At 49.4% G+C, this 24,322-nt stretch overlaps 1 protein-coding gene across 2 annotated transcripts; it reads left to right on the top strand.

The window, feature by feature from the left end:
- The first annotated feature begins 7,700 nt into the window (after positions 1-7,700).
- On the top strand, positions 7,701-23,880 carry TRIM63 (tripartite motif containing 63). 2 transcript variants are annotated; one of them, XM_030805398.1, is made up of 9 exons: positions 7,701-8,000; positions 8,897-9,069; positions 13,965-14,133; positions 14,938-15,033; positions 16,660-16,893; positions 17,609-17,631; positions 17,933-18,057; positions 20,871-20,942; positions 23,302-23,880. In XM_030805398.1, the coding sequence occupies exons 1-9, from the start codon at positions 7,842-7,844 to the stop codon at positions 23,310-23,312; spliced, it is 1,062 nt and encodes a 353-aa protein (XP_030661258.1). In that variant the 5' UTR covers positions 7,701-7,841; the 3' UTR covers positions 23,313-23,880. The 2 variants fall into 2 exon arrangements, with proteins under 2 accessions (XP_030661258.1, XP_030661259.1); XM_030805399.1 differs by having other exon boundaries at positions 7,705-8,000; positions 8,897-9,046; positions 14,026-14,133; positions 23,302-23,533.
- Positions 23,881-24,322: the final 442 nt, after the last annotated feature.

Raw genomic sequence — 24,322 nt, 5'->3', positions numbered from 1 at the left:
ATCATCTCCTGTAGATGGTCCATTTGGCGGATGAAGAAACTAAGGGTGGGTGTGGTTTGCTGGGCATCACATTTCAGGTCTCCAGCAGAGATGGAGATGGAGCCCAGGTGTCTGGGCCCTAGGCCAGGGTTTTCTCCTCTAAACCAAGAGGCGTCAAAAAAGTCTCATATCTCTGAAAAGTCCCCTTTCTAGAGACAATTAAAAAAACAAACATAGGCTGGTAACGATGGCTCATGCCTGTAATCCCAGCACTTTGGGAGGCTGAGGCAGGCAGATCACCTGAGGTCAGGAGTTAGAGACCAGCCTAGCCAACATGGTGAAAACCCATCTCTACTAAAAATACAACAAATCAGCCAGGCGTGGTGGCGTGCACCTGTAATCTCATCTACTCGGGAGGCTGAGGCATGAGAATTGCTTGAACCCAGGAGGTGGAGGGTGCAGTGAGCTGAGATAGCGCCACTGCACTCCAGCCTGAGTGACAGAGAGCAAGACTCTGTCTAAAAAAAGAAAAAGAAAAAGCATAGACTTTGAGGGTTAAACAGGCCTGTTGCAGCTTTGCCTACATGAGCTGTGGGTCGTGGGGCAACTCCACACCCCGATCTGTGCCTCATCTGTAAAACGAGGACAGTAAGTATGACCTGTATACTTGAAAATTGCCAAGAGAGTAGATTTTAAGTGTTCCCACCATGAAACAATAAGTATGCACAGTCATGCATATGTTAAATAGTTTGATTTAGCCATTCCACAATATATACATACATCAAAACATCATGTGTTACACCATAAATATATGCAATTTTTACTTGTTGATTAAAAAAAATTTAAGGATAACCTATTTATGGTTGTGTGAGGACTGAATAAAATAGTGCCTCAAAACTCTTTGTAGATGCCCAGCCACTTGCAAGCATTGGATCAATAAAAAATAGCATTATAATTGCTATTACCCTCTACCTCCCCTTTTTCCTTGCCAGGCCTAGACCATTCTCCCTGATGCCTTGCCTGTCATCTACCCAGCTGGGACCCTCTTGGGCACTACAGCTTCCTACACTCATGACACAGACTTTGGGAGCAATTCTAAATGACAGGTCTGTCGCTTAGCTGGGTGACTTTCTACAAGTCCCTTAAGCTTCAGTGCCTGATATGCAAAAATTAGAATCATAATACCCAGAATAATTATCTGACAAATCAATGGCACAGAAGAATGAGAGGGATGATGGTTGTTACAGTTTAAAAGAGATCCATGAGACAAAAACAACAGAGGTCTCAGCCTGAGTGACGGAGTGAGACCCTGTCTCAGAAAAAAAAAACAAAAAAGAACCACCTTAATTATTGTTTGTTAACATAATGGCACGGTGAGTATGTAACAAAAATCCTTATCTATTAGAAATGCATATTGGAGTATTTATGGGTGAAATGACTTGATGTCTAACATTTTCTTTAACATATTTTAGAAAAGGCCGGGCACGGAGGCTGAGGCAGAGAATTGCTTGAACCTGGGAGGCGGAGGTTGCAGTGAGCCAAGATTGCACCACTGCACTTCAGCCAGCCTGGACAACAGAGTGAGACTCCTTCTAAGAAAAGAAAAGAAAAGAAACGAAAAAAAGAAAAGAAAAGAGGCTGGGTGCAGTGGTTCACGCCTGTAATCCCAGCACTTTGGGAGGCCAAGGTGGGAGGATCACCTGAGGTCAAGAGTTTGAGACCAGCCTGGCCAACATGGTGAAACCTCGTCTCTACTAAAAGTAAAAACAAAATTAGCTGGGCATGATGGCAAGTGCCTGTAATCCCAGCTACTCGGGAGGCTGAGGCAGGAGAATCGCTTGAACCTGGGAGGTGGAGGTTGCAGTGAGCCAAGATCATGCCACTGCACTCCAGGCTGGACAACAGAGTGAGACTTTGTTTCAAAAAAAAAAAAAAAAATTTTAGAAAAAAGAAGCATGGGCCAGGCATGGTAGCTCACGCCTGTAATCCCAGCTACTCGGGAGGCTGAGGCAGGAGAATTGCTTGAACCCAGGAGGCAGAGGTTGCAGTGAGCCGAGATTGCACCATTGCACTCCAGCTTGGGCAACAAGAGCAAAACACCGTCTCAAAAAAAAAGAAAGAAAGAAAAGATAAAAGAAGTGTGTGGGAATATTGGGGCAATGATGAATGAGTTAAGCTGGGTTTGATTACATAAGCTCATTATACTGTTCTCTCTAGTTTTGTGTGTTTAAAACTTTCGTTCATAAGGAATAAAAATAAATGAAGTGACTTGCAGAGAGGGAGGCAGTAAATGTAGTGGTTAAGAGCTCTGGGTCCGGACACACCACTGGTGTTCCATAATTGTCTCTTCATCTGCCAGTACTATAGTCTTACGGTATGTTCTTATAACTGTAATGATGCTGGTTTATCACATCCTGATTCTGATGCTGGCTCTGCTACCCACTGCTGGGGGACTTTGGCTGTGTGACTTATCCTCACTGGGCCTCTGAAGCTCACCTGCAAAACAGGGAAAATTATGATCCCTGCTGTACCAAGTTATTTGGAGGACTGAATGGGAGGATGGATGGAAAGGACTTAGCACAACACCTGAACATAATAAGTGCTCAGTAAATCCTCCAGTGAGGGGAGCACAGGTTGAAGAATCAGGCTGCCGTAGATATGAACCCCAGCTCGGCTCTGCCACTTGTGGCTGTGTGACTCCAGCCAAGCCAATTAACTCTCTGAGCCTCATTTCCTCCTGCGAAAAAACCCGAAGATCATAAAACCTCCCCTGCAGGACTGTGGTGAGGATTAAATGACATGTTTTGATGCCCAGCACAGCCCATGTGGGAATTTCCGTTCCTCACCCCTTGACTTTCAGCAGCACTGGCCTTGCCAGCACCCCGGCTGGAGTCGATCCCACTGTCCATTTGTTTGGCGTCTGCACCTAGACTGCCAAGTGCCGCTGGAGAAAGTCAACAGGGCCGTGTGAATGGCTCCTCGCAAATGACACATCAGTACTGGGAAACATCAGTGAGGCTCTTCTGCCCCAGACAATCCTTCCATTTCTCTGCAGGGCACTTCTTCTTGTGTTCCACACTGGCCAGTCCAAACCTTTTTCACCACTGATTCCTTAGCCTCAGATGTTGACCTCAATGCTCTCTTTATCAAGGTCATCAAATATGAACACCTTTCTCTCCACCTCCCAACACCTCCATCCATTCCTCTCCTTCTATCCTTCCAACTCAAAGGTTGGAGCGTCCCTCTCCTTCCCAAGGCTTTAGAATTTACTCCATCATCCCCAAAACCCCATCTCCAGTACTTTTTTTCCATTGGCTGCACCATCTCAGCCAAAAAAAAAAAAAAATGCTGGGCGCAGTGGCTCACGCCTGTAATCCCAGCACTTTGGGAGGCCGAGGCGGGCAGATCACGAGGTTAGGAGATCGAGACCATCCTGGACAACATGGTGAAACCCCGTCTCTACTAAAAATACAAAAATTAGCTGGGCGTGGTCATGGGTGCCTGTAATCCCAGCTACTCAGGAAGCTGAGGCAGGAGAATGACTTGAACCCAGGAGGCAGAGGTTGCAGTGAGCCAAGATCGTGCCACTGCACTCCAGCCTGGTGACAGAGCGAGACTCTGTCTCAAAAAGAAAAAAAAAAAAAAAAACTTGCTCAAGTATCTGAACCAAGTCTGACAGTGATGCAGCTGCTCCTTTATATTTAACCCACTCATTCACTTGTCCAGTCATTTCAGAAACTTTTTTTTTTTTTTGAGACAGGGTCTCACTCTGTCACCCAGGCTGGAGTGCAGTGGTGTGATCACAGCTTGCTGCAGCCTCAACCTCCCAGGCTCAAGCAATTCTCCCACCTCAGTCTACTGAGTAGTTGGGACTACAGATGGACAACACTACGCCTAGCTAATTTTTTACTTTTTGTAGAGATAGGATCTCACTATGTTGCCCATGCTGGGCTCACACTAACTCCTGGGCTCAAGTGATCCTTCCACCTCGGCCTCCCAAAGTGCTGGGATTATAGGTGTGAGCCACCGTGCCCGGCCAAGAAACATTTGTTGAGTGCTACTATGTGCCAGGCTTTGGGGGTGCAGAGATGAATAGAGACCATCTTTGCCCTCAACGTCTTCAAAGTCCAGAGGGAGAGTCGGACTCACAAGCAGATGATGGTAATATGGCAAGTGAGATGCAAAGATGGGCCATGCCTGACACAGAGATTAAGTAGGCATGTGATGAAAAGAAGAGGGAGCCCTAAGATGACTCTCAGCTTCCTGGTTGGTGCAAATGGGTGGATGGCAGTACTGTTCACTAAGAGGAGAGACAAGAAAAATGGAGGGAGGAGCTAGGTATCGGGGAAGATGGTGTATTCTGGCTGGAGTATGATGAATTTGAGATACTATTAGAACATCCCAGTAGAAATCTCCAACAAATCTTTAGCTTAGGGGAGAGAGAAGTCGGAACTGGAATTAGAGAGTTGAGAATCATCAGCATATGGGAGTTGGAATCATGCATGTTTATGAGGTGCTTACTGCTTCAAGTAACAGAGTAATGACACTATAATGGCATTTGTAATCTCATGTCTTAAGTAGTCAAGAGACGGGCAGCTCTAGAGTTGGATAAATTGGCAACAAAATGATGGCATTTCTAACCCAGGTGCCTCCTACGGTTCCTCTATGCCATCCTCAGGGTGTTGACATCATCCTCAGCCTTGTCCCCTTGTGGTTGCAAGACAGCTGCTCTACCCTCTCACAACCCCATTCAAAGGTAAGGACAAAGCTTTCTTCTTGCACATTCATTTGTATCGTGGAGGAAATCCTTTATCTTTAGCCAACAGACATATCCTTGCGTCTCATTGGCCGTAACTGCGTCATTAGGCAAAAGAGAATGGGGTTGTATGATAGGCTTAAACTGTGTGTGACTCATCTCCTGTGGCAGTGGAGAGGGCCATCTCCCTGGAGCACAATGCTGCCAATGCCTGAACTAAACTGAGGTCCCATGAGCAAGAAGGAAAGGTGGCCTTTTTTCGGTCAGTGTTGACTTGACCCAAACACAGTTCAATAGCGTCTACGTGAGGAGCTTGGGTTCCTAAGTCAAGCATATTTGGGTTCATGTCCTAGAGCCACCTCGTGCTATCTGTGGGACCTCATACAAGTTATTTTACCTGTGTGCCTGAGTTTCCTCACTTGTGCAATGGGGATATTATGGGTCTTTTGTTATTGGCTGTTGAGAAGGTAAAATGAAATAATGCACACAAAGCATTTAGCACAATGCATAGCACATAGTAAGTGCTCAGCAAAATTTTGGGGGGACAACTCTCTCCTTGAAATTCTCCAGCCCTTTCTTTTTAAGGCCTCCTCCTTTTTCTGTAACTTGTTCCTCTTCTTCTCCTCCCATTTCCTCTCTTCTAAGGTTTGCTTCTCTGCTCTATGTCTTGTCTCATTGCTCCCATCATTCCTCTTTCTTGAAATCCTTCATACTCCTCCTGAGTATTCCACGGCCTCTTAGGCTCATCTTGGGCCCTGATACCACTGCTCTGTATCTCTGCCCTTGCACCAGATGACCCCACAGTCCTTTCATTAGATGCTACCTTAAAAACAGCTACTGGAGGCCAGGTACGGTGGCTCATGCCTGTAATCCCAGCACTTTGGGAGGTCAAGGCAGGTGGATTGCCTGAGGTCAGGAGTTCAAGACCAGCCTGGCTAACATGGTGAAAACCCATCTCTATTAAAAATACAAAAATTAGTCGGGTGTGGTGACACACACCTGTAGTCCCAGCTACTCGGGAGGCTGAGGCAGGAGACTCACTTCAACCTGGGAGGCGGAGGCCTAGATGGCACCACTGCACTCCAGCCTCTGGGCGACACAGTGAAACTCCGTCTCGGAAAAAAAAAAAAAATCAGCCACTGCAACTGCTCTAATGACTTCTACTTGCCAACGTGGAAGATGTCCTAAAATACATGGAGAAAAGTTAAAATGTGTGCAGCGAGCTGAGGGAAGCCTTCTAAGTGTCCAGGCAGGGCTTTGTGGCACCGCATGAGGGGTTTCCCTTTCTTTCCTTCTTTTTTCTTTTTTTTTGGAGACAGAGTCTCACTCTGTCACCAGGCTGGAGTGCGGTGGCGCAATCTCGACTCACTGCAACCTCCGCTTCCTGGGTTCAAACGATTCTTCTGCCTCAGCCTCCTGAGTAGCTGGGATTATAGGCACGTGCAATCATACCCAGCTGATTTTTGTATTTTTAGTAGAAACGGGGTTTCATCATGTTGGCTAGGATGGTCTCCATCTCCTGACCTCCTGGTCTGCCCACCTTGACCTCCCGAAGTGCTAGGTTTACAGGTGTGAGCCATTGTGCCCGGCGAGTTTTTCCTTTCTATCTCCCTTCCTGGGCTGTGAGTTTCTTGGGGCAGGGAAACAGATCACTCATCCATCTGTCACATTGTGATGTATACTAGTACTCAGAAAAATGTCTGATGAATGAATAAAATTTCTGGCTTTGCCACTTACTTTCTTTCTTTTTTGTTTTGTTTTGTTTTGTTTGGAGATGGAGTTTCGCTCTTGTTACCCAGGCTGGAGTGCAGTGGCGCGATCTCAGCTCACTGCAACCTCCGCCTCCCGGGTTCAAGTGATTCTCCTGCTTCCGCCTCCTGAGTAGCTGGGATTACAGGCACCTACCACCACACCCAGCTAAGTTTTGTATTTTTAGTACAGACACGGTTTTACCATGTTGGCCAGGCTAGTCTCGAACTCCTGACCTCAAGTGATCCACCTGCCTCAGCCTCCCAAAGTGCTGGGATTACAGGTGTGTGACACCACACCTGGCTGCCACTTACTTTCTAACTGACTTTGAATATAATCCTTTTCTTCTCTAGACCCATTTCAAAATCTATAAGGTGAGGGGACTGGACTGCGTTTCAAGGGAGGCTTTTCAGCACTAAGTGAAATAAGTGGCCGAGGGATGGAGGATGGGCTGGCTGGGGTTAGGGTCTCCATCATCTCCAGCAAAATGTTGTGCTGAAGTCTGAGGCAGAGGGATGGGCTCAGAGAGAGCGGCTGTCCGACCCTTCCATCTAGGAGCTGCCCAGGACTCCAGAGGAGGGGATGGAATTGATTTAGGTCAGTGAGGGGTTGAGCCGGGCTGGGAGGGGGTTGAGGTTGGGAGGCTGAAGGAGGGGACTCGCTTCAACCTGGGAGGCAGAGGCTGCAGTGAGCAGAGATCGCGCCACTGCACAATCCTTTCTATCTCCCTTCCTGGGCTGTGAGTTTCTCGGGGCAGGGAAAGAGATCACTCATCCATCTGTCACGTTGTGATGTATACTAGTTGCCTGATGTATACTAGTACTCAGAAAAATGCCCGATGAATGAATAAAATTCATTCATCGGACATTTTCGTCATAGCATTGGCTATTAACCCCTTGAATCCCAGTGGCTCACTTGCTGGGTCTCATCCCTGACCCACTAGCCTGGTGCCAGGGGGAGACCAATTTCTGGAGGAAGCTCTGGGTACCCAGTCTTGCCATAAGCTTGCCTCTGAACAGGCTGTTCTTGTTTATGACCCCCGTCCCAGCAGAACAGTGATTGCTCATCCCTGCATGTGATTTGAGAGGGCCAGTCTTTCAGGCCTGGAGGAAACTCAAGCCGCACCAGCCGCTTGGCATCGGAATGCTCAGCTGGTCCCCTCCTGGGGCTCATGTGACCAAGATCTAGCTATAAATATCAGAGGGGCCTCAGACCAAGACAGAATTCGGGCACCAGGAGAAGGAAGCCAACAGGATCCGACCCCGTGTTTTGTGACAAAGGCAAGACCCCCCAGGTCTACTTAGAGCGAAGTTAGTAGAGGAGGCAGCTAGGCGCGGCTCTCATTCCTGCCCACAGAATGGATTACAAGTCGAGCCTGATCCAGGATGGGAATCCCATGGAGAACTTGGAGAAGCAGCTGATCTGCCCTATCTGCCTGGAGATGTTTACCAAGCCAGTGGTCATCTTGCCGTGCCAGCACAACCTGTGCCGGAAGTGTGCCAATGACATCTTCCAGGTAAGTGCCGGGTGCAGCTTCATCTGGGGGCCCCAGGTTGCTACTTGGCTTCCCTGTGATGAAAACCTTCTTCTCCCTTAGCCTTCCAACCTGGACAGGCTCTTTCCCCTTGGAAGTGAACCCCTGCAGAGACCTCTGGACAGGGCTGAGAGGGGGCTGGGAGGCGGCTCTGGCTGCTGCGGTTCTTCTCCATGACACGTTTCCCCTCCCCACCCTGCCCACAGCTCCCCCACCCCTGCCCTGAGCACTGCTGTTGACTCTCCAATCAAGAATCAAATGCCTCAAGTGATAAGCAGGGGAGGCAGGGACAGGAGAGAGAAACCAGACCCCTGGGGCTGGAGCCAGGTCCTGGTGGCAAGAGGCCCAGAGCTTTGGGAGGAGGGTGGCAAGGAGGCAGGGGGCAGTAGAGGCATCTTCTCTTTCGAGGCTGTTCCCTACAATATGGGGGCAGAAGGGGCTCCAACTCCCCGAGAAAGGAAGGGGGTAGGTGTCCTGGCTGGGAGGCAGGATGCGAGGTTCCCCAGGGACACTTTACAAAATGTTCTTTCACGATATTATCTTTAAAGTAGCAGCCTTAGGAGCTTGCTCTCATTGTAATACCTATTTCATAAGTGGGCAAACTGAGGCCTAGACAGATAAGGTTGCTTGCCCAAAATCACTCAGAGAATAAACATGACTTGAACCCAGGTCTCCTGCCTCCCCATCCTGACGATTGCTTAGCTGCTTCTCAGGTGCTCTGTGTGTGAGGACTGGTTCTCATCGCAGTCTGCGGAGCTCCAGGTCATTAGGTTTGACCAGGGTGGCTGGGATAGGCAGAGGAAAGGATAAGAGGAGATTAGAAAGGAGAAGGGCTGAGGAGGGAGCCCAGGCCTCACCTTGACCTTTGCCACCTGCAGGCTGCAAATCCCTACTGGACCAGCCGGGGCAGCTCAGCGTCCATGTCTGGAGGCCGTTTCCGCTGCCCCACCTGCCGCCACGAGGTAATCATGGATCGTCACGGAGTGTACGGCCTGCAGCGGAACCTGCTGGTGGAGAACATCATCGACATCTACAAACAGGAGTGCTCCAGGTCGGTTCTCGTGCGTGCTGGGGGCCCATCCTCCTTCCCAGCCATGTTGTGCTCAGCTCCCCCAAGCTCCTTCCCCCTCCTTCATCTGCTCGGGATCCAGGCCTCTAGCTGGACTAGCTACACGAGCCATTCAGAGGTAGGATTGGAGACCCATACACCCCAAGCCAGCTCTCAAGATTGCTCAGCGGATGGGAAGGGGCCCAGACATTAGGCTGCCCTTCCAGGTGATACCAAGACAGAGACTGGGGGAAAGATGAGATGTGACAGGGAAAGAAAGGCCCTGGGGCCAGCTAAGTGGCTCTGGTCAGCAGAGAAAACGCCCAGTGAGAAACAGCCAGGTTGTCTATAAGGAGGGCAACAGCTACTCTCCCGTGTGCCACGAGGAACAGCATCAGGCGCTGGGAATGCTTCATCTAAGTACCTCCCAATAACTCCATAAATCAGGCATGACTTTATTATCCTCATTTCACAGATGAGGAAACTGAAGCCCAAGAGGAGAAGTCAATTAGCTAAGGTTTCCCAGCTGGGAAGTGAAAGGGCTGGGAGTTGACCCAGTCAATCTAGCTCTGAGTCTTCCTGCTAATAAAATAGCAGCTCATTCAATAGGCAGAATGTGTGAGTGGTGGAGGTTGTGAAGAGTTGGCCTCAAACTGGGGAGAGAGGGCCAGGCGTGGTGGCTCATGCCCATAATCCCAACACTCTGGGAGGCCAAGTTGGGATGATTGTTTGAGGCCAGGGGTTCAAGACCAGTCAGGGCAACATAGTGAGACCCTGTTTCTACAAAGTTTAATAACTAGCTGGGCATGGTGGGACATGCCTGTAGTCCCAGCTCTTCAGGAGAATTGTTGAGCCAGGGAGGTCAAGGCTGCAGAGCCATGATTGTGCTACTGCACTCCAGCCTGGGTGACAGTGAGACTATGCCTCAAACAGACAAAAAAACTGGGAGGCCGGGTGCGGTGGCTCACGCCTGTACTCCCAGCACTTTGGGAGGCCAAGATGGGTGGATCATTCGAGGTCAGGAGTTGGAGACCAGCCTGGCCAGCATGGCAAAAACCCCATCTCTACTAAAAATACAAAAATTAGCCGGGCGTGGTGGCACATGCCTGTCATCCCAGCTACTTAGGAGGCTGAGGCAGGAGAATTGCTTGAACCAGGGAGGCGGAGGTTGCAGTGAGCAGAGATTGTGCCACTGCACTCCAGCCTGGGTGACAGAGTGAGACTCCATCTAAACACACACACACACACACACACAACACAAAAATTTGGGAGAGACACAGCTACAGGAAAGATCTTTACAAATCAGGACATCCTGGTAAGACTCCAGGAGTGCTGACCTCACAGCCTTTAAGGTCCAAAACCTTCACCAAGCATCTGCCTGCAGGCAGTGCCCAGCCCAAGGGAAGGTGACAGACCAGATCTCAGGTGAAAAAACCCTGGCCCGGGGAACTGTGCTTGCTAGTCAGCCTCTGTGACTAATGTACTGTACCATCTTGGGTAAGCCTTTAGAGCGTCATTTCCTCTGTCTGCAAACAGAAACAGTAAGATCTGTTATTGTGGCTGTCAAATAAGATATTGATGGAAAATGGTTAATGTATCAACTATTTATTGGGTACCTACTGTGTGCAGGCACTGTACTAAGCACTTTCAGGCGTTTTTCCTATCTACTTCTCATAGTAACCTGGGAAGGCATTCCTGTCTCCATTTTACCATGAGGAAATGGAAGCTCACAGAGGATCAGAGATTTGTCCAAGGCCACACAGCTAGCAAGTGGTAGAGCTGAGAGAGAGAGGGTGTGAGAATATTTTTTATTTTTATTTATTTATTTTTTTGAGGCAGTCTTGCTCTGTTGCCCAGGCTAGAGGGCAGTGGTACGATCTTGGCTTACTGCAACCTCCGCCTCCTGTGTTCAAGTGATTCCCCTGCCTCAGCTTCCCGAGTAGCAGGGACTACAGACGCGTGCCAATGTGCCCAGCTAATTATTGTATTTTTAGTAGAGACAGGGTTTCACCATGTTGGCCAGGCTGGTCTCAAACTCCTGACCTCAGGTGATCTGCCCACCTCGGCCTCCCAAAGTGCTGGGATTACAGACGTGCACAACCACACCCAGCTAATTTTTGTATTTTTTGTAGAGACAGGGTTTCACCACATTGGCCGGGCTGGTCTTGAACTTTGACCTCAGGTAATCCACCCCCCTTGGCCTCCCAAAGTTCTGGCATTACAGGGCCACCGCGCCTGGCCGGCCGGTGAATATTCTTAATTGCTGCGCTAGATTGCCTCCCACGTTACTAGAGCACAACACTACAAAATGCAAACATATTGTTGATCATAAGGAATAATAAAATCAATTCCACACCAGTGTTAGCCTACCCAGTGCTGACCTCTGAAGAGCATGTTGTATGTGAACCTTTGAGGCCTTTCCGCACAGTTGAATGACAATGACAGCTGCCCTCTATTGAGGGTCTGCTCTGTGCCGGGCACTCCACATTCATTATAGACAATTTCTACCATGATTGCAGTAGTTCTGGGAGGAATCCCTGGCAAGAGAGGTGAAATCACTTGTCCAAAATCACAACAATGAATGTAAAAGAACAATCTGGATATGAACCCCGATGCCAAAGTCTGAGCTTGGGAGGGTGGGCATCTGGGAGGGCTGTGGGTACAGGAACCAGACCCTCAGGCTCTTGCCTCACCTCCGCACTCCCGGCCATCCCTTTATCAGGGGATGGAGGCAGGTGGCAATGGCAGACCCCTGCCAGCATAGGGACCCTGGGGTAAAAGATGCAAAAAGCCAAGCCCAGAAAGGGACTTATTTAAGAACTTGAGAGGACAACAGAGCCCAGGGTGTGATCAGTCACGTAAGGCTGTTTGGAGGTGAGGCATTGACACTGATGGGAACAGTCACCATTTGACATTTGCAAGATGCCTGTTCTGTTCGGGGCTGGGAATCGAAGGTAGTGTTGGCTTTCAATGAGTGTATAGTCTAGCTGGAGACAGAAGACTCAAAAAATCGAATCTACACCAGGCATGGTGCACCAGTTGCAGCTACTGGGGAGGCTGAGGCAGGAGGATTGCTCAGCCCAGGAGTTCGAGGCTGCAGTGTGTCTGTGAATCACTGCTGCACTCCAGCCTGGACAATATGGTGAGACCCTGTCTCAAAAAAAAAAAAAAAAAAAAAAAGCCTGGGTGCAGTGGATCACGCCTGTAATCCTAGCACTTTGGGAGGCTGAGGTAGATGGATCACATGAGGCCAGGAGTTTGAGACCAGCCTGCTCAACATGGTGAAACCTCATCTCTACTAAAAAATACAAAAATTAGCTGGGCATGGTGGTGCACGTCTGTAATCCCAGCTACTCAGGAGGCTGAGGCGTGAGAATTGCTTGAACCCAGGAGGCGGAGGTTGCAGTGAGCTAAGATCACACCACTGCACTCCAGCCTGGGCAAAAAATCAAAACAAAACAAAACAACAAAAAAATCCCCCCCAAACCCCAGTGAATCTAGGTTAGGAAATGACTGATGTCCCAAGAGAAGCACAAATAACAGGTCGGAGGTCTCAAGGAAGAACAGGTAGTTCTAAGCATATGTGTTAGGGGAGAAAGCAGAGGAAGAGACTTGGGCCTTTGGAAGAATCTCTGGACTAGAAGTCACGCTTGTGCTGGGCTGTTGGACAGCCCTGGGCTACCCACTCACCAGTCACCATGACATGGGGCATACGTGCTACTCCTTCTCTGAGCCTCAGGGGCAACCTCATGGCTCAGAGAGGGTCAGAGGTTTATCCAAGGCCATACAGCTAGCAAGTGGTGAAGCTAAGAGAAAGAGAGAAGGTATGACTGACTCTGTGGTGAATATTCTTTTTTAAAAAAATTGTTTTCTTATGGAGAATCTTAATAAATTCAAGATGGTGAATATTATTGACTCCTATGCTAGTTATTGATTTATTCTTTCTTTCTTTCTTTTTTTTTGAGATGAAGTTTTGCTCTTGTTGCCCAGGCTGGAGTGCAGTGGTGCGATCTCGGCTCACCACAACCTCTGCCTCCTGGGTTCAAGTGATTCCTCTGCCTCAGCCTCCCGAGTAGCTGGGATTACAGGTGCATGCCGCCATGCCAGGTTAATTTTTTGTGTTTTTAGTAGAGACGGGGTTTCATCATATTGGTCAGGCTGGTCTCGAACTCCTGACCTCAGGTGACCCTCCCACCTCGGCCTCCCAAAGTGCTGGGATTAAAGACGTGAGCCACTGCGCCCAGCCTTATTGATTTACTCTTTCTACCTTTGTTTAATTACCACCTCCTCTATGCCAGGCACTGTACAGTGTAGGCTCACGGGTGAAGAAAACAGGCAAGTTTCCCTAACCTGATGGAGGTTACAGTCTGGTAGATTAAATATAGAATTAAATGAGGCCATCAGTATAAATTTCTTAGCTCAGAGCCCAGCCTGCAGTAACCAAAGCTAAGGTGACTATAATTAGAGCAACTGAACTCTAGCCTCCTCTGCCCTTACTTGCTGTATGACCTTGGACGAGTCAATTCACTTTTCTGGAGCCCAGTTTCCTCTTCTCTAAAACATCTCCAGGTCTGACTCTGGAATTCTATGGCCCTTTCTGTGTCCTTGGCACTGGCGGAGCCTCAGGCTAACTCCCTCTTAGGATGTGGGGGCAGATTTGGTGTCATTGGCTTCCCAAGTCCTTGGTCCCCAGAAGATGAAAAGATTTTAGGGCAGCCAAACACTGAGAGCCCAGGGCATAAATCTGGAGATTCACAGACACACTGCAGCCTTGAATTCCTGGGCCAAGCAATCCTCCTGCCTCAGCCTCCCCAGTAGCTGCGACTGGTGCATTGGAGCTGGGGAGGGGGATGCAGGCACACAGGACCCCCATGACTTGTGACTGTTCTCCACTGCAGTCGGCCGCTGCAGAAGGGCAGTCACCCCATGTGCAAGGAGCACGAAGATGAGAAAATCAACATCTACTGTCTCACGTGTGAGGTGCCCACCTGCTCCATGTGCAAGGTGTTTGGGGTCCACAAGGCCTGCGAGGTGGCCCCATTGCAGAGTGTCTTCCAGGGACAAAAGGTACTGGCTCCAGCCACTTTTACCCCCAGCCTGGGCCTGCTGGGCATGGCCTGATGATTCAGGAGGCAGATTTGATCCCTGTAGATCTGCTGATCTGGCCTTTCAGGAATAGTCCCTCAGGAGGGACTTCCCAGGCCACAGGGACGGCAGCCCTGGCCTTCCTGGGGGAGGCAGCTGAGCTCATGGTTATACTTAGATCCACTCGAGAGCACCTGGGTGTGGCCACAGGGGAGCGGCCAGACGCCCCAGCCAGGCCACTAGGGTCCTCTCAGGCCACGGCTTCTCCATCCCCCAGATACCTCTTCCTGTGCCTCTCACCTCTTCTCCTAGTCTTCACATTCCCCTGCAGCAGGAGGCAGCTTAGAGCCTTCTCCCGGGGCCCCTGGGCCTGTGGGGGCTCACTACCCTGTCCGTGCAGTAAGCCGTAGACACCCCCTTTCCATATTCTCTCTTCCCCACTTCCCACTCTTCTCTAAGTCTCTCTCTTGTAGACGTCTCCAACTCTGTTTCTTTTTTTGTCCCTTCTTTCTTAGAAACAAGCCCCTCCTCTGCCAGTTCCTTGCTGTGTGTTTTGGGCAGCTCACTTGCCTGCTCTTGGCCTCATCTGTAAAATAAGGGATGCAGTCTCTTTCTAATATCCTCTACTCTGGAGCTGAGCTATACCCGAAAGAGGGGCCAGATCCCTACTGGAGGCTCTTTCTAGCAGAGAGGGGAGGGAGGGAGCCATGTTGCTGCCATGCCCCAGTGGGTAGGCCCTGAGGCTATTTGTGTCTCTTCTCTCCTGACCCCCACACCCGCGTCTAGACTGAACTGAATAACTGCATCTCCATGCTGGTGGCGGGGAATGACCGCGTGCAGACCATCATCACTCAGCTGGAGGACTCCTGTCGAGTGACCAAGGTGAGGGGACAGAATAGTCCTGCCTGGGGATTTGGAGCTTTCCAGGGCAGCCTGGTCTCTGGGGAAGGCTCACCCGTAGGTTGTGGCTAAAGGTTGGGGCCTGGGGCCTGGGGCGGCCAAGCAGGGATGGCAGGGGAGGGACTAATCCATTCATCCACTCTCTCAACAAATGCTTCTTAAGCACAGCTGTGTGTCCGGCCCCACCCAAGTTGTGGGGGATGGAGGAATGAACCAGAGAGACGTGGTCCCTGAGCCCAGGGAGTGTCCCATCAATAATTCTCAGTATTTATTCAGCATAAATTGTTTTCAGAGCACGGTTCTTCAGTGCGCTATAGACCAACACTTCCCAAACTTTAAAGTGCATGAAAATTACGCTGGGATCATGTTGAAATTCAGGTTCTGATTCAGTTGGTTTGGAATGAGGCATAAGAGCTGCATTGCTAGCCAGCTCCCAGGATTTGCCCAAGCTGCTGGGTCCACAGACCACACTTTGAGTAGTGAGACTGTTGAGGGCAGAAGGGAACTTTTCTATCCCTGAAAAAAACTTCCATGATTTTCCATGTTCACTTGGGGTAGGGAACTGGAGATGAGATGAGGGGAAGGGGTCATCATAATTGCTAGTGGATGAAGAGTTAGGCGAAGGGTAAGAAGGAGAGGAACATCGTGATCACCCCTGAGAGGCTCCCGGTCTAATGAGATGCTATTGTCACACCTATTTGACAGAAAAGAACATAGAAGGGAGCTTCGGTTGAGGAGGGTGCTAGGAAAGGAGCTGTTTTTCCACCTCTCCTAGGACCAAATGATGCAGAGCTTCCCGAATCCAGTCTTGGTCCTGAAAGGGAGGGAAGAGCGTGACCTGGGACATATGGGAGGCCCAGGAAACTGAATGGAAGCAAATACGTTAATTTGCTGAATGTCACACAGCTAAAAGGGAAACACAGCTGAAAGGCAAAAGAGAGCCGGGCGCCGTGGCTCACGCCTGTAATCCCAGCACTTTGGGAGGCCAAGGTGGGCGGACCATGAGATCAGGAGATCGAGACCATCCTGGCCAACATGGTGAAACCCCATCTCTACTAAAAATACAAAAAAATAGCCAGGCGTGGTAGCGTGTCTGTAATCCCAGCTACTCGGGAGGCTGAGGCAGGAGAATCGCTTGAACCTGGGAGGTGGAGGTTGCAGTGACCCAAGATCACACCACCGCACTCCAGCCTGGGCGACAGAGCGAGACTCCATCTCAAAAAAAAAAGGCAACAGAGAAAGACAGGGCAGATCCCACATTGGGTGACTGTTGCATTGGTCTGAGAGGTGATGTTGGGGGACAGGGGGATGGTGCAGGAAAAAGGAAGAATATGTTGTGTCATGTGACCCTAGAGCCTCTATTTTGGAAGAAGGGGCTAGCTGTTTTTCAAGGCGTCAGCCTCCAAATATCACTGGTGTACTAAGTAGCTGTGAGGCCAGATGAGCGTTTCCTTCTTGTTAAGGCTTTGTCTCATCTTTTGTAGTGTGGGGATGTATGTAATGAGAGCTCTTCTAGCTTTAGATTCCCTGCCACTGTCCCAGGAAGGGAGTGTAGTGGGCAGGGAATAAGGACCCTACAGAATGTGACCGCAAGACTTCCGTCCTCAGGAGAACAGTCACCAGGTGAAGGAAGAGCTGAGCCAGAAGTTTGACACATTGTATGCCATCCTGGATGAGAAGAAAAGCGAGTTGCTGCAGCGGATCACGCAGGAGCAGGAGGAAAAGCTTAGCTTCATCGAGGCCCTCATCCAGCAGTACCAGGAGCAGCTGGACAAGTCCACAAAGCTGGTGGAGACTGCCATCCAGTCCCTGGACGAGCCTGGGGGAGCCACCTTCCTCTTGGTGAGCAGGACTAGAAGGGTCTGTGTGGGGTCAGTTCAACTCTGCAGCTCTAAGGTTCAAGTTATGCTTCTCCACTGATCACCCATGGGCCCTTGGAAAAGCCATTTAAACCTCTGTGAGCCTCAGTTTCCTCATCTGTCAAATGGGCATGTAACACCCCCCACCTTCCTCTTACTGATTTTATGATGATCAAATAAGAGGATGTTTATGAAATGACTTTGTGAGCTGCAAAATACAGTGTCCCATTTATGGACTATTAATTGAGCCCCTACTGTAGACCAGGCACTGAGGTGGAAGACAAGGAGATAAACCAGACACAGCCCTGCCCTCAGAGAGCTTGTTGGGGAGGACAGGAAAGGCTCAGTTATAAGACTTCATAGTTCAGTTCAATAAAAATGTTCTAGGCTTCTACCGTGGGCCAGGCTAGGTGGTTAGGATTGGGGAGTTCAGGGTTTAGGAGTTTTGGGATTGATACCCCTAGAATCCAAGCTTCCTGTCAAGACAGTGGGTCCTAGGGTGATGACCAAGACCTGAACAGACCACAGACAGAGGGAAAAGTTCCAAATTCTGCTCAGTTTGGGGTGGGGAGCAGGTCACAACTGGGCTAGGGAATAGCACCAAATATCCACCTACAACACCTAGTTCACTGGTTTTGCTGATTTCCTGGGGTTACCTCTTCTGCGGTCCTAATCCTTTGTTCTCTCTCCCCCTGCAGACTGCCAAGCAACTCATCAAAAGGTCAGTGTCTCCCCAGAGGCTATGATCCAAGCCCCTAGTTCCCACCAGGGCCTCTGTCCAGGAAGCCTCGTCCTGGGCATTAGGACTGCTGGGAGGGCCTCACTCCAGGCTGGCTTCCCTGACTCGTTGCATCCCTGACTTTTTGGACCACTCCTTGTGCTTGAGGTTGGAGAGGAAATACTCCATCCCTCCAGGGGAGCCTCTGAGTAGAAGGCCTGGGCGTGGGCAAGGCATGTGCCCTCTCCTCCCTGCACTCAGCCCCAGAGATCTCATCCTGCCTCTCTCTCTGTCTCCCCTGCAGCATTGTGGAAGCTTCCAAGGGCTGCCAGCTGGGGAAGACAGAGCAGGGCTTTGAGAACATGGACTACTTTACTTTGAATTTAGAGCACATAGCAGATGCCCTGAGAGCCATCGACTTTGGGACAGGTAAAGGAGGTGGTGATGCCACTTGTCTATTTGCCTGCCTGACCCCTGGAAACCAGCATCCCTCCCACTGAGCCCCATGGGGAGGCAGATACACTAATAAAGATCCCCAAATATCAATCAAATTCATATAGCCAACTTCTGGCTGGCTGTGGTGGCTCATGCCTGTAATCCCAGCGCTTTGGGAGGCCAAGGTGGGCGGATCACTTGAGGTCAGGAGTTTGAGACCAGCCTGACCAACATGGTGAAACCTCATCTCTACTAAAAATACAAAAATTAGCCACATGTGGTGGCATGTGCCTGTAATTCCAGCTACTCAGAAGGCTGAGGCAGGAGAATCACTTGAATCCAGGAGGTAGAGGTTGCACTGAGCCGAGATTGTGCCACTGCACTCCAGCCTGGGCAAAAGAGCCAGCCACACTCTGTCTCAAAAAAAAAAAAAAAAAATTCATCATGTCCTCATTTCTGTTTATAATTACTCTTCCATAGAGTGCCTATAATAATTGTAACAATGCAACCATAACAATAATAAGGGTGAAAATAACAAAGGAAATGAAGAAACTGAATGGAAACAAATATGTTAATTTACTAAAGGTCACACAGCTAAAAGGGAAACACAGCTAAAAGGCAACAGAGAAAGAGGGCAGATCCCACATTGCTGACTGTTGTGTTGGTCTGAGAGGTGGTGCTCCAATGACCAGCTGAGGTTGGGGGACAGGGGGATGATGAAGGAACAAGGAAGAACTGTAAGTGGGCTGGCGTGAGAAAGAGAAGAGCTTCTTGGCACCTCCTGTGTCTCTCTCCTGAAAACCTTCAGTATCTGGTGCTAAGTCTGTTTTCAGAGCCCCAGATATACCCCTTTCATAGGTAAGGACAAAATACATCCCAAAGCAGAGATACCAATGGCCTTGGGGACATCCACTGCTGTAGTGAGCTGCTCCACTGTCGGCTTCCCTAAGCTAAGATATTCAAGAGTGGGTCGGCCGGGCACAGTGGCTCACGCCTGTAATCTCAGCACTTTAGGGGCCCAAGGTGGGCGGATCACCTGAGGTCAGGAGTTCCAGACCAGCCTGACCAACACGGAGAAAACCCGTCTCTACTAAAAATACAAAATTAGCTGGGCGTGGTGGCACATGCCTGTAATCCCAGCTAACTCAGGAGGCTGAAGCAGGAGAATTGCTTGAATCCGGGAGGCAGAGGTTGCGGTGAGCTGTGATCACGCCATTGCACTCCAGCCTGGGCAACAGGAGCGAAACTCCGTCTAAAAAAAAAAGGAAATAGATATTCAAGAGTGGGTGATACGGTGTGAACATAATATTGTGAAGTCCTGCACTGGCCTTCATAATCTCCCTGAGCCTCAGTTTCTCCACAAGTAAAATAAGGAGAGTACCAGCAGTCACCAGTTACCGAACGTTCTGTTTGTTCTAGGCACTAAGCTCTTAACATAAGCTTTATCATTCAACACAACTTCATGGGATAGGTTCTGTTACCATCTCTATTTTGTAGTTGAGGGAACTTAAAGCTCAGAGAGGGTAAGCCACTTGTTCAAGGCCACACAGCTAGCAAGTAGCCCATGCAAATTCTACTGAGGGCCATTTGGCTTGCAAAACTCTTGTGAGGATTTTATAAGACGATGCAGATTCAACACTTAGCACACTACTTGCACATAGTAGGTACTCAGCAACTGCTATTAAGAGTAGTCATTGTGATAATGATTAAACAACAGAACTCCCTGGGTTATACTCTGATCCCAGTTACTTGGCTGGAATTTTGGTTGTCATTTTGGAGATACTATTTTTTTTTTTTTTTTTGAGACGGAGTTTTGCTCTTGTCACCCAGGCTGGAGTGCAATGGTGTGATCTCAGCTCACTGCAACCTTTGCCTCCCGGGTTCAAGAGATTCTCCTGCCTCAGCCTCCCAAGTAGCTGGGATTACAGGTGCATGCCACCACACCCGGCTAATTTTTTGTATTTTTAGTAGAGACAGGGTTTTACCATGTTGGCCAGGCTGGTCTTGAACTCCTGACCTCAGGTGATCTGACCGCCTCAGCCTCCCAAAGTGCTGGGATTACAGGTGTGAGCAACCAAGCCTGGCCTGAAGATACTCTTGACAAATGTCCTGACTCTGTGGTGGCCCCTTCAGGGCCCCAAAAGATTAAGGAGATGGCTTGGGAGAAGATCGGGGGAGGGAGATGTTCCCTGTTAAAGCTTGACGGTGACATCTCAGGATGAAAAAGTGGGGACATGAGTTGCAGCTCAGTCACTGTCCCTCTGGTGCTCAGCTTTAGGGAGCAGAGGTGGCTCCAGAAGTGCTTCCCCATCATGTCCACCCCTCCCCTCCACAGGCTAAGGAATGAGGAAAACGGGACAGGGGCTGCTGAACAAGCAGATCTCATAGGCTAAGTAGCTTCTTTCAAGACAAGGACTCTGATCCCTGAGGATGGAGGAGGTTTTTCCTCCCCAGGCGATGTTTATCTGCCTACCTGAGAGATGTGCAGAAGCACAGAGTGTGCTTCCTCAGAGTCCCCTCCCTGGTCACAGGCAGAGCAAGTGATAGAAGCTGCTGTTGCTGGAGCAATGAAGCGTCTTGAGCCCAGCTCCCTGGGACGGAGTGCGGGGGATTGCAGGAGCAGAGCCTCTGTGCAGTGTGGGTCTGGCAAGCCCATCCCCTCCCAGACCACTGCCGTCTCTGTGTGGCCGTTTGACCTGACTGGGCACGGGAAGGGGTTTAGACCGTGCTCTGTCCTGCCTGGTTCCTCTTCAAGTAGCTCCTCAAGGAACCGGCCCCATCCTAACACAAATGTTTTTTTGTCACAGATGAGGAAGAGGAAGAATTCATTGAAGAAGAAGATCAGGAAGAGGAAGACTCCACAGAAGGGAAGGAAGAAGGTAAGAAATTCATCTACCTCCATTCCTTCCTTCCTTCATTCATTCCACAACAACCTGAGGTACCTACTATATGCAAAGCACCGCGTTAGACACTGGCAATGACGCTGAGACTTGTCCCCAGCACGTGCTTTAATCCTATTGAGGGTAAAGTCCTGTTCTCTTTACCCTTAGAGAAGAAAAAAAACCCCAAACTATTCATAATAAAATGCTCCCATTTCACATCTAAATGATCTTCTTAAATGGAAAGCACTGTGGCACAGCAGAAGGAAAAGACAGGGGCTCACGAGCGAGGCTGGGCCCATTGAGGTGTTTTGTTTGGCCAGCATTGTGTTTAAATTTTTTTTTTTTTTTTTTTTGAGACGGAGTCTCGCTCTGTCACCCAGGCTGGAGTGCAGTGACGCAATCTCGGCTCACTGCAAGCTCCACCTCCTGGGTTCACACCATTCTCCTGCCTCAGCCTCTCTGAGTAGCTGGGACTACAGGCGCCCGCCACCACGCCCAGCTAATTTTTTTGTATTTTTTTTTAGTAGAGACGGGGTTTCTCCATGGTCTCGATCTCCTGACCTCGTGATCCACCTGCCTCGGCCTCCCACAGTGCTGGGAGCCACCGCGCCCGGCCCATTGTGTTTAAATTAAAAACAAACAAACAAACAAAAACTACTTGCTGGACAGGCACGGTGGCTGGAGCCTGTAATCCCAGCACTTTGGGAGGCCAAAGCCAGTCTGGCCAACATGGTGAAACCCTGTCTCTACTAAACATACAAAAAATTAGCTGAATTTGGTGGCAGGCGCCTGTAGTCCCAGCTACTTAAGAGGCTGAGGCAGGAGAATTGCTTGAACCTGGGAGGTGGAGGTTGCAGTGAGCCGAGATCATGCCACTGCACTCCAGCCTGGGTGACAAGAGTGAGACTCCATCTCAAATAAATAAATAAATAAATAATTACTTGCTGGCTGGGTGTGGTGGTACATATGCCTACAGTCCCAGCACTTTGGGAGGCTGAGGCAGGAGGATTGCTTGAGACCTGGAGTTTGGGACCAGCCCGGTCAACGCAGCGAGTCCTCGTCTTTACAAAAATAATTTAAAAATTAGGCAGGCGTGGTGGTACATATCTGTAGTCCTAGCTACTCGGAAGGCTGAGGCTGGAGGATTGCTTGAGCCCAGGAGGTAGAGGCTGCAGTGAGCTGTGATTGCACCACTGCACTCCTGCCTGGGCAACAGAGAAGGACACTACACTGTCTGTTAAAAAGAAAAAATTAATTGCTAACATTTTTAAAATTAGGTTTTTTTTTTTTTTTTAAGGGTTCAGAAAAAGGAGATTTCAACTAAGAATCCGCATTTTCACCTTGTGAAAGTTTAGAAAAAGCAAACAATGCTGGACTTGAACTTCCTTGTAGTCCCAGAGTGCTGGCTCTGGGCAATGGCTCTCCCCTTTAAAGGGGACATGCTGGCACGGTGGCTCACGCCTGTAATCCTAGTACTTTGGGAGGCTGAGGCTCAGGCGGATCACCTGAGGTCAGGAGTTCGACACCATCCTGGCCAACGTGGTGAAACCCCATCTCTACTAAAAATACAAAAATTAGCCAGGCGTGGTGACGGGCACCTGTAATCCCAGCTACTTGGGAGGCTGAGGCAGGAGAATTGCTAGAACCCCAGGGGGGCGGAGCTTGCAGTGAGCCGAGATCACGCCACTTCACTCCAGCCTGGGCAAAAGAGTGAAACTCTGTCTCAAAAAAAAAAAAAAAAAAAAAAAAAAAAAAAAACAGAAAAGAAAACAAAAATGAAAAATGGGACATGCCCTTGCCAGTTTGCCCCCAGCCCCACCACCATCAATCCCGCTTGCTTCACTCATTCATGTTACCTGCTGGCTCCTTGTAGGCATCTGAGTTTGCCAGCCTGGCAGAGTTTGATTAGGAGCCTGGGTTCTGAATCACAGCAGCTCACAATTTCTCCGAGTCTTGGGCTCCTCATCTGTGTATGGGGGCATAACAGTACTGACGTCAAAAGGTTGTAGTGGGGAGTGAATAAGATAATCATTCAGCACAGTGTCTGGTGCATAGGAAGCACGTCTGCTAATTAGCACATGCTTGCAAATGTTATTTTTCAAACCACAGGTACTGAAACTAAATTCCAATCCAGTTGAAAACTGTAGGGTAGTCTTTTGGAGTTTTGTACTGATGTACAATCCATAATGTTTGGGCAGCTAAATTCTATTTTGGTTTTAAAAGGAAGAGACCAGGAGGAATTGGAGTTTGATGTTTTATTCAAACTCCTGTTTGAATAAACAGTAGCTTGGTAAGCCTTGGATCCTCCTGAGTCCCTGTCTCACCACTTGCCTCTGTATCTTTTTCTTCATTTCAGGACACCAGTAAGGAGCTGGATGATGAGAGGCCCTCAGACACAGAGAGACTGCAGAGGGTGGGGAGGGGCCCAGCGGCCTTGGTGACAGGCCTAGGGTGGGAGGGGTCAGGGCCCCTGGAGGGGCAATGGGGAGGTAACATCTTCTCTCTGCTCAGAGTGCAGGGACTAGGGTAGGACCCTCACCGCTGCGTCCAGCAGACACTGAACCAGAATTGGAAGTGTGCTTGAAACAATCACACAGGACACTTTTCTACATTGGTGCAAAATGGAATATTTTGTACATTTTTAAAATGTGATTTTTGTATATACTTGTATATGTATGCCAATTTGGTGCTTTTTGTAAAGGAACTTTTGTATAATAATGCCCGGTCATTGGGTGACCTGTGATTATCAGAAAGAGGGGAAGGAAGCCAGGTTGATACAGCTGCCCACTTCCTTTCCTGAGCAGGAGGATGGGGTAGCACTTACAGGGTCGATGTGCTGTATTTCAGTGCCTATCCCAGACATATGGGGTGGTAACTGAGTTTGTGTTATATGTTGTTTTAATAAATGCACAATGCTCTCTTCCTGTTCTTCAAAGGAGCCGGGGTTTCATTCAGCCTTTTTTTCCTGGAGATGAGGGTTGAGTGTGAATGAACAGGACCCCTGGTAGGAGGCAATGGCAGGGCTAGGCTTAGGTCCCAGTAAAGGAGTTCTTGACACCACCATTTCCCAGTGTGGACTCCACGGAAAGCCAGCCCCGAGCTGGTCCTTTAAGAACAGGTTCAACGTGTTGTTGCTCTGGTTCGCCAGAAAACAGAGCCTGAGGCAAAATTCAAATGCTTGAGTTGCAGGTTATAGGGACTTCCCCGTGCTCACTACAGGTTCACTGAAAATCATCAAGAAGAGGCAGATTAAGGCTGGGCAGGTGCAGTGGCTCATGCCTGTCATCACAGCACTTTGGGAGGACGAGGAGGGCGGATCACCTGAGGTCAGGAGTTCCAGACCAGCCTGACCAACATGGTAAAGCCCCGTCTCTACT

Source organism: Nomascus leucogenys, chromosome 24 (assembly GCF_006542625.1).
Source record: "Nomascus leucogenys isolate Asia chromosome 24, Asia_NLE_v1, whole genome shotgun sequence".
NCBI classification, from domain to species: Eukaryota; Metazoa; Chordata; class Mammalia; order Primates; family Hylobatidae; genus Nomascus; species Nomascus leucogenys.
Note: the sequence above shows the minus strand (reverse complement) of the source record. Positions and strands in the feature narration are given on the sequence as shown.

Coding starts and splice junctions, on each gene's coding strand:
- TRIM63 (XM_030805398.1), top strand. CDS start 7,842: ATGGATTACAAGTCGAGCCTGATCCAGGATGGGAATCCCATGGAGAAC. Junction 14,134..14,937: donor GTGTCTTCCAGGGACAAAAG/GTACTGGCTCCA, acceptor ACCCGCGTCTAG/ACTGAACTGAATAACTGCAT. Junction 17,632..17,932: donor GCCAAGCAACTCATCAAAAG/GTCAGTGTCTCC, acceptor TCTCCCCTGCAG/CATTGTGGAAGCTTCCAAGG.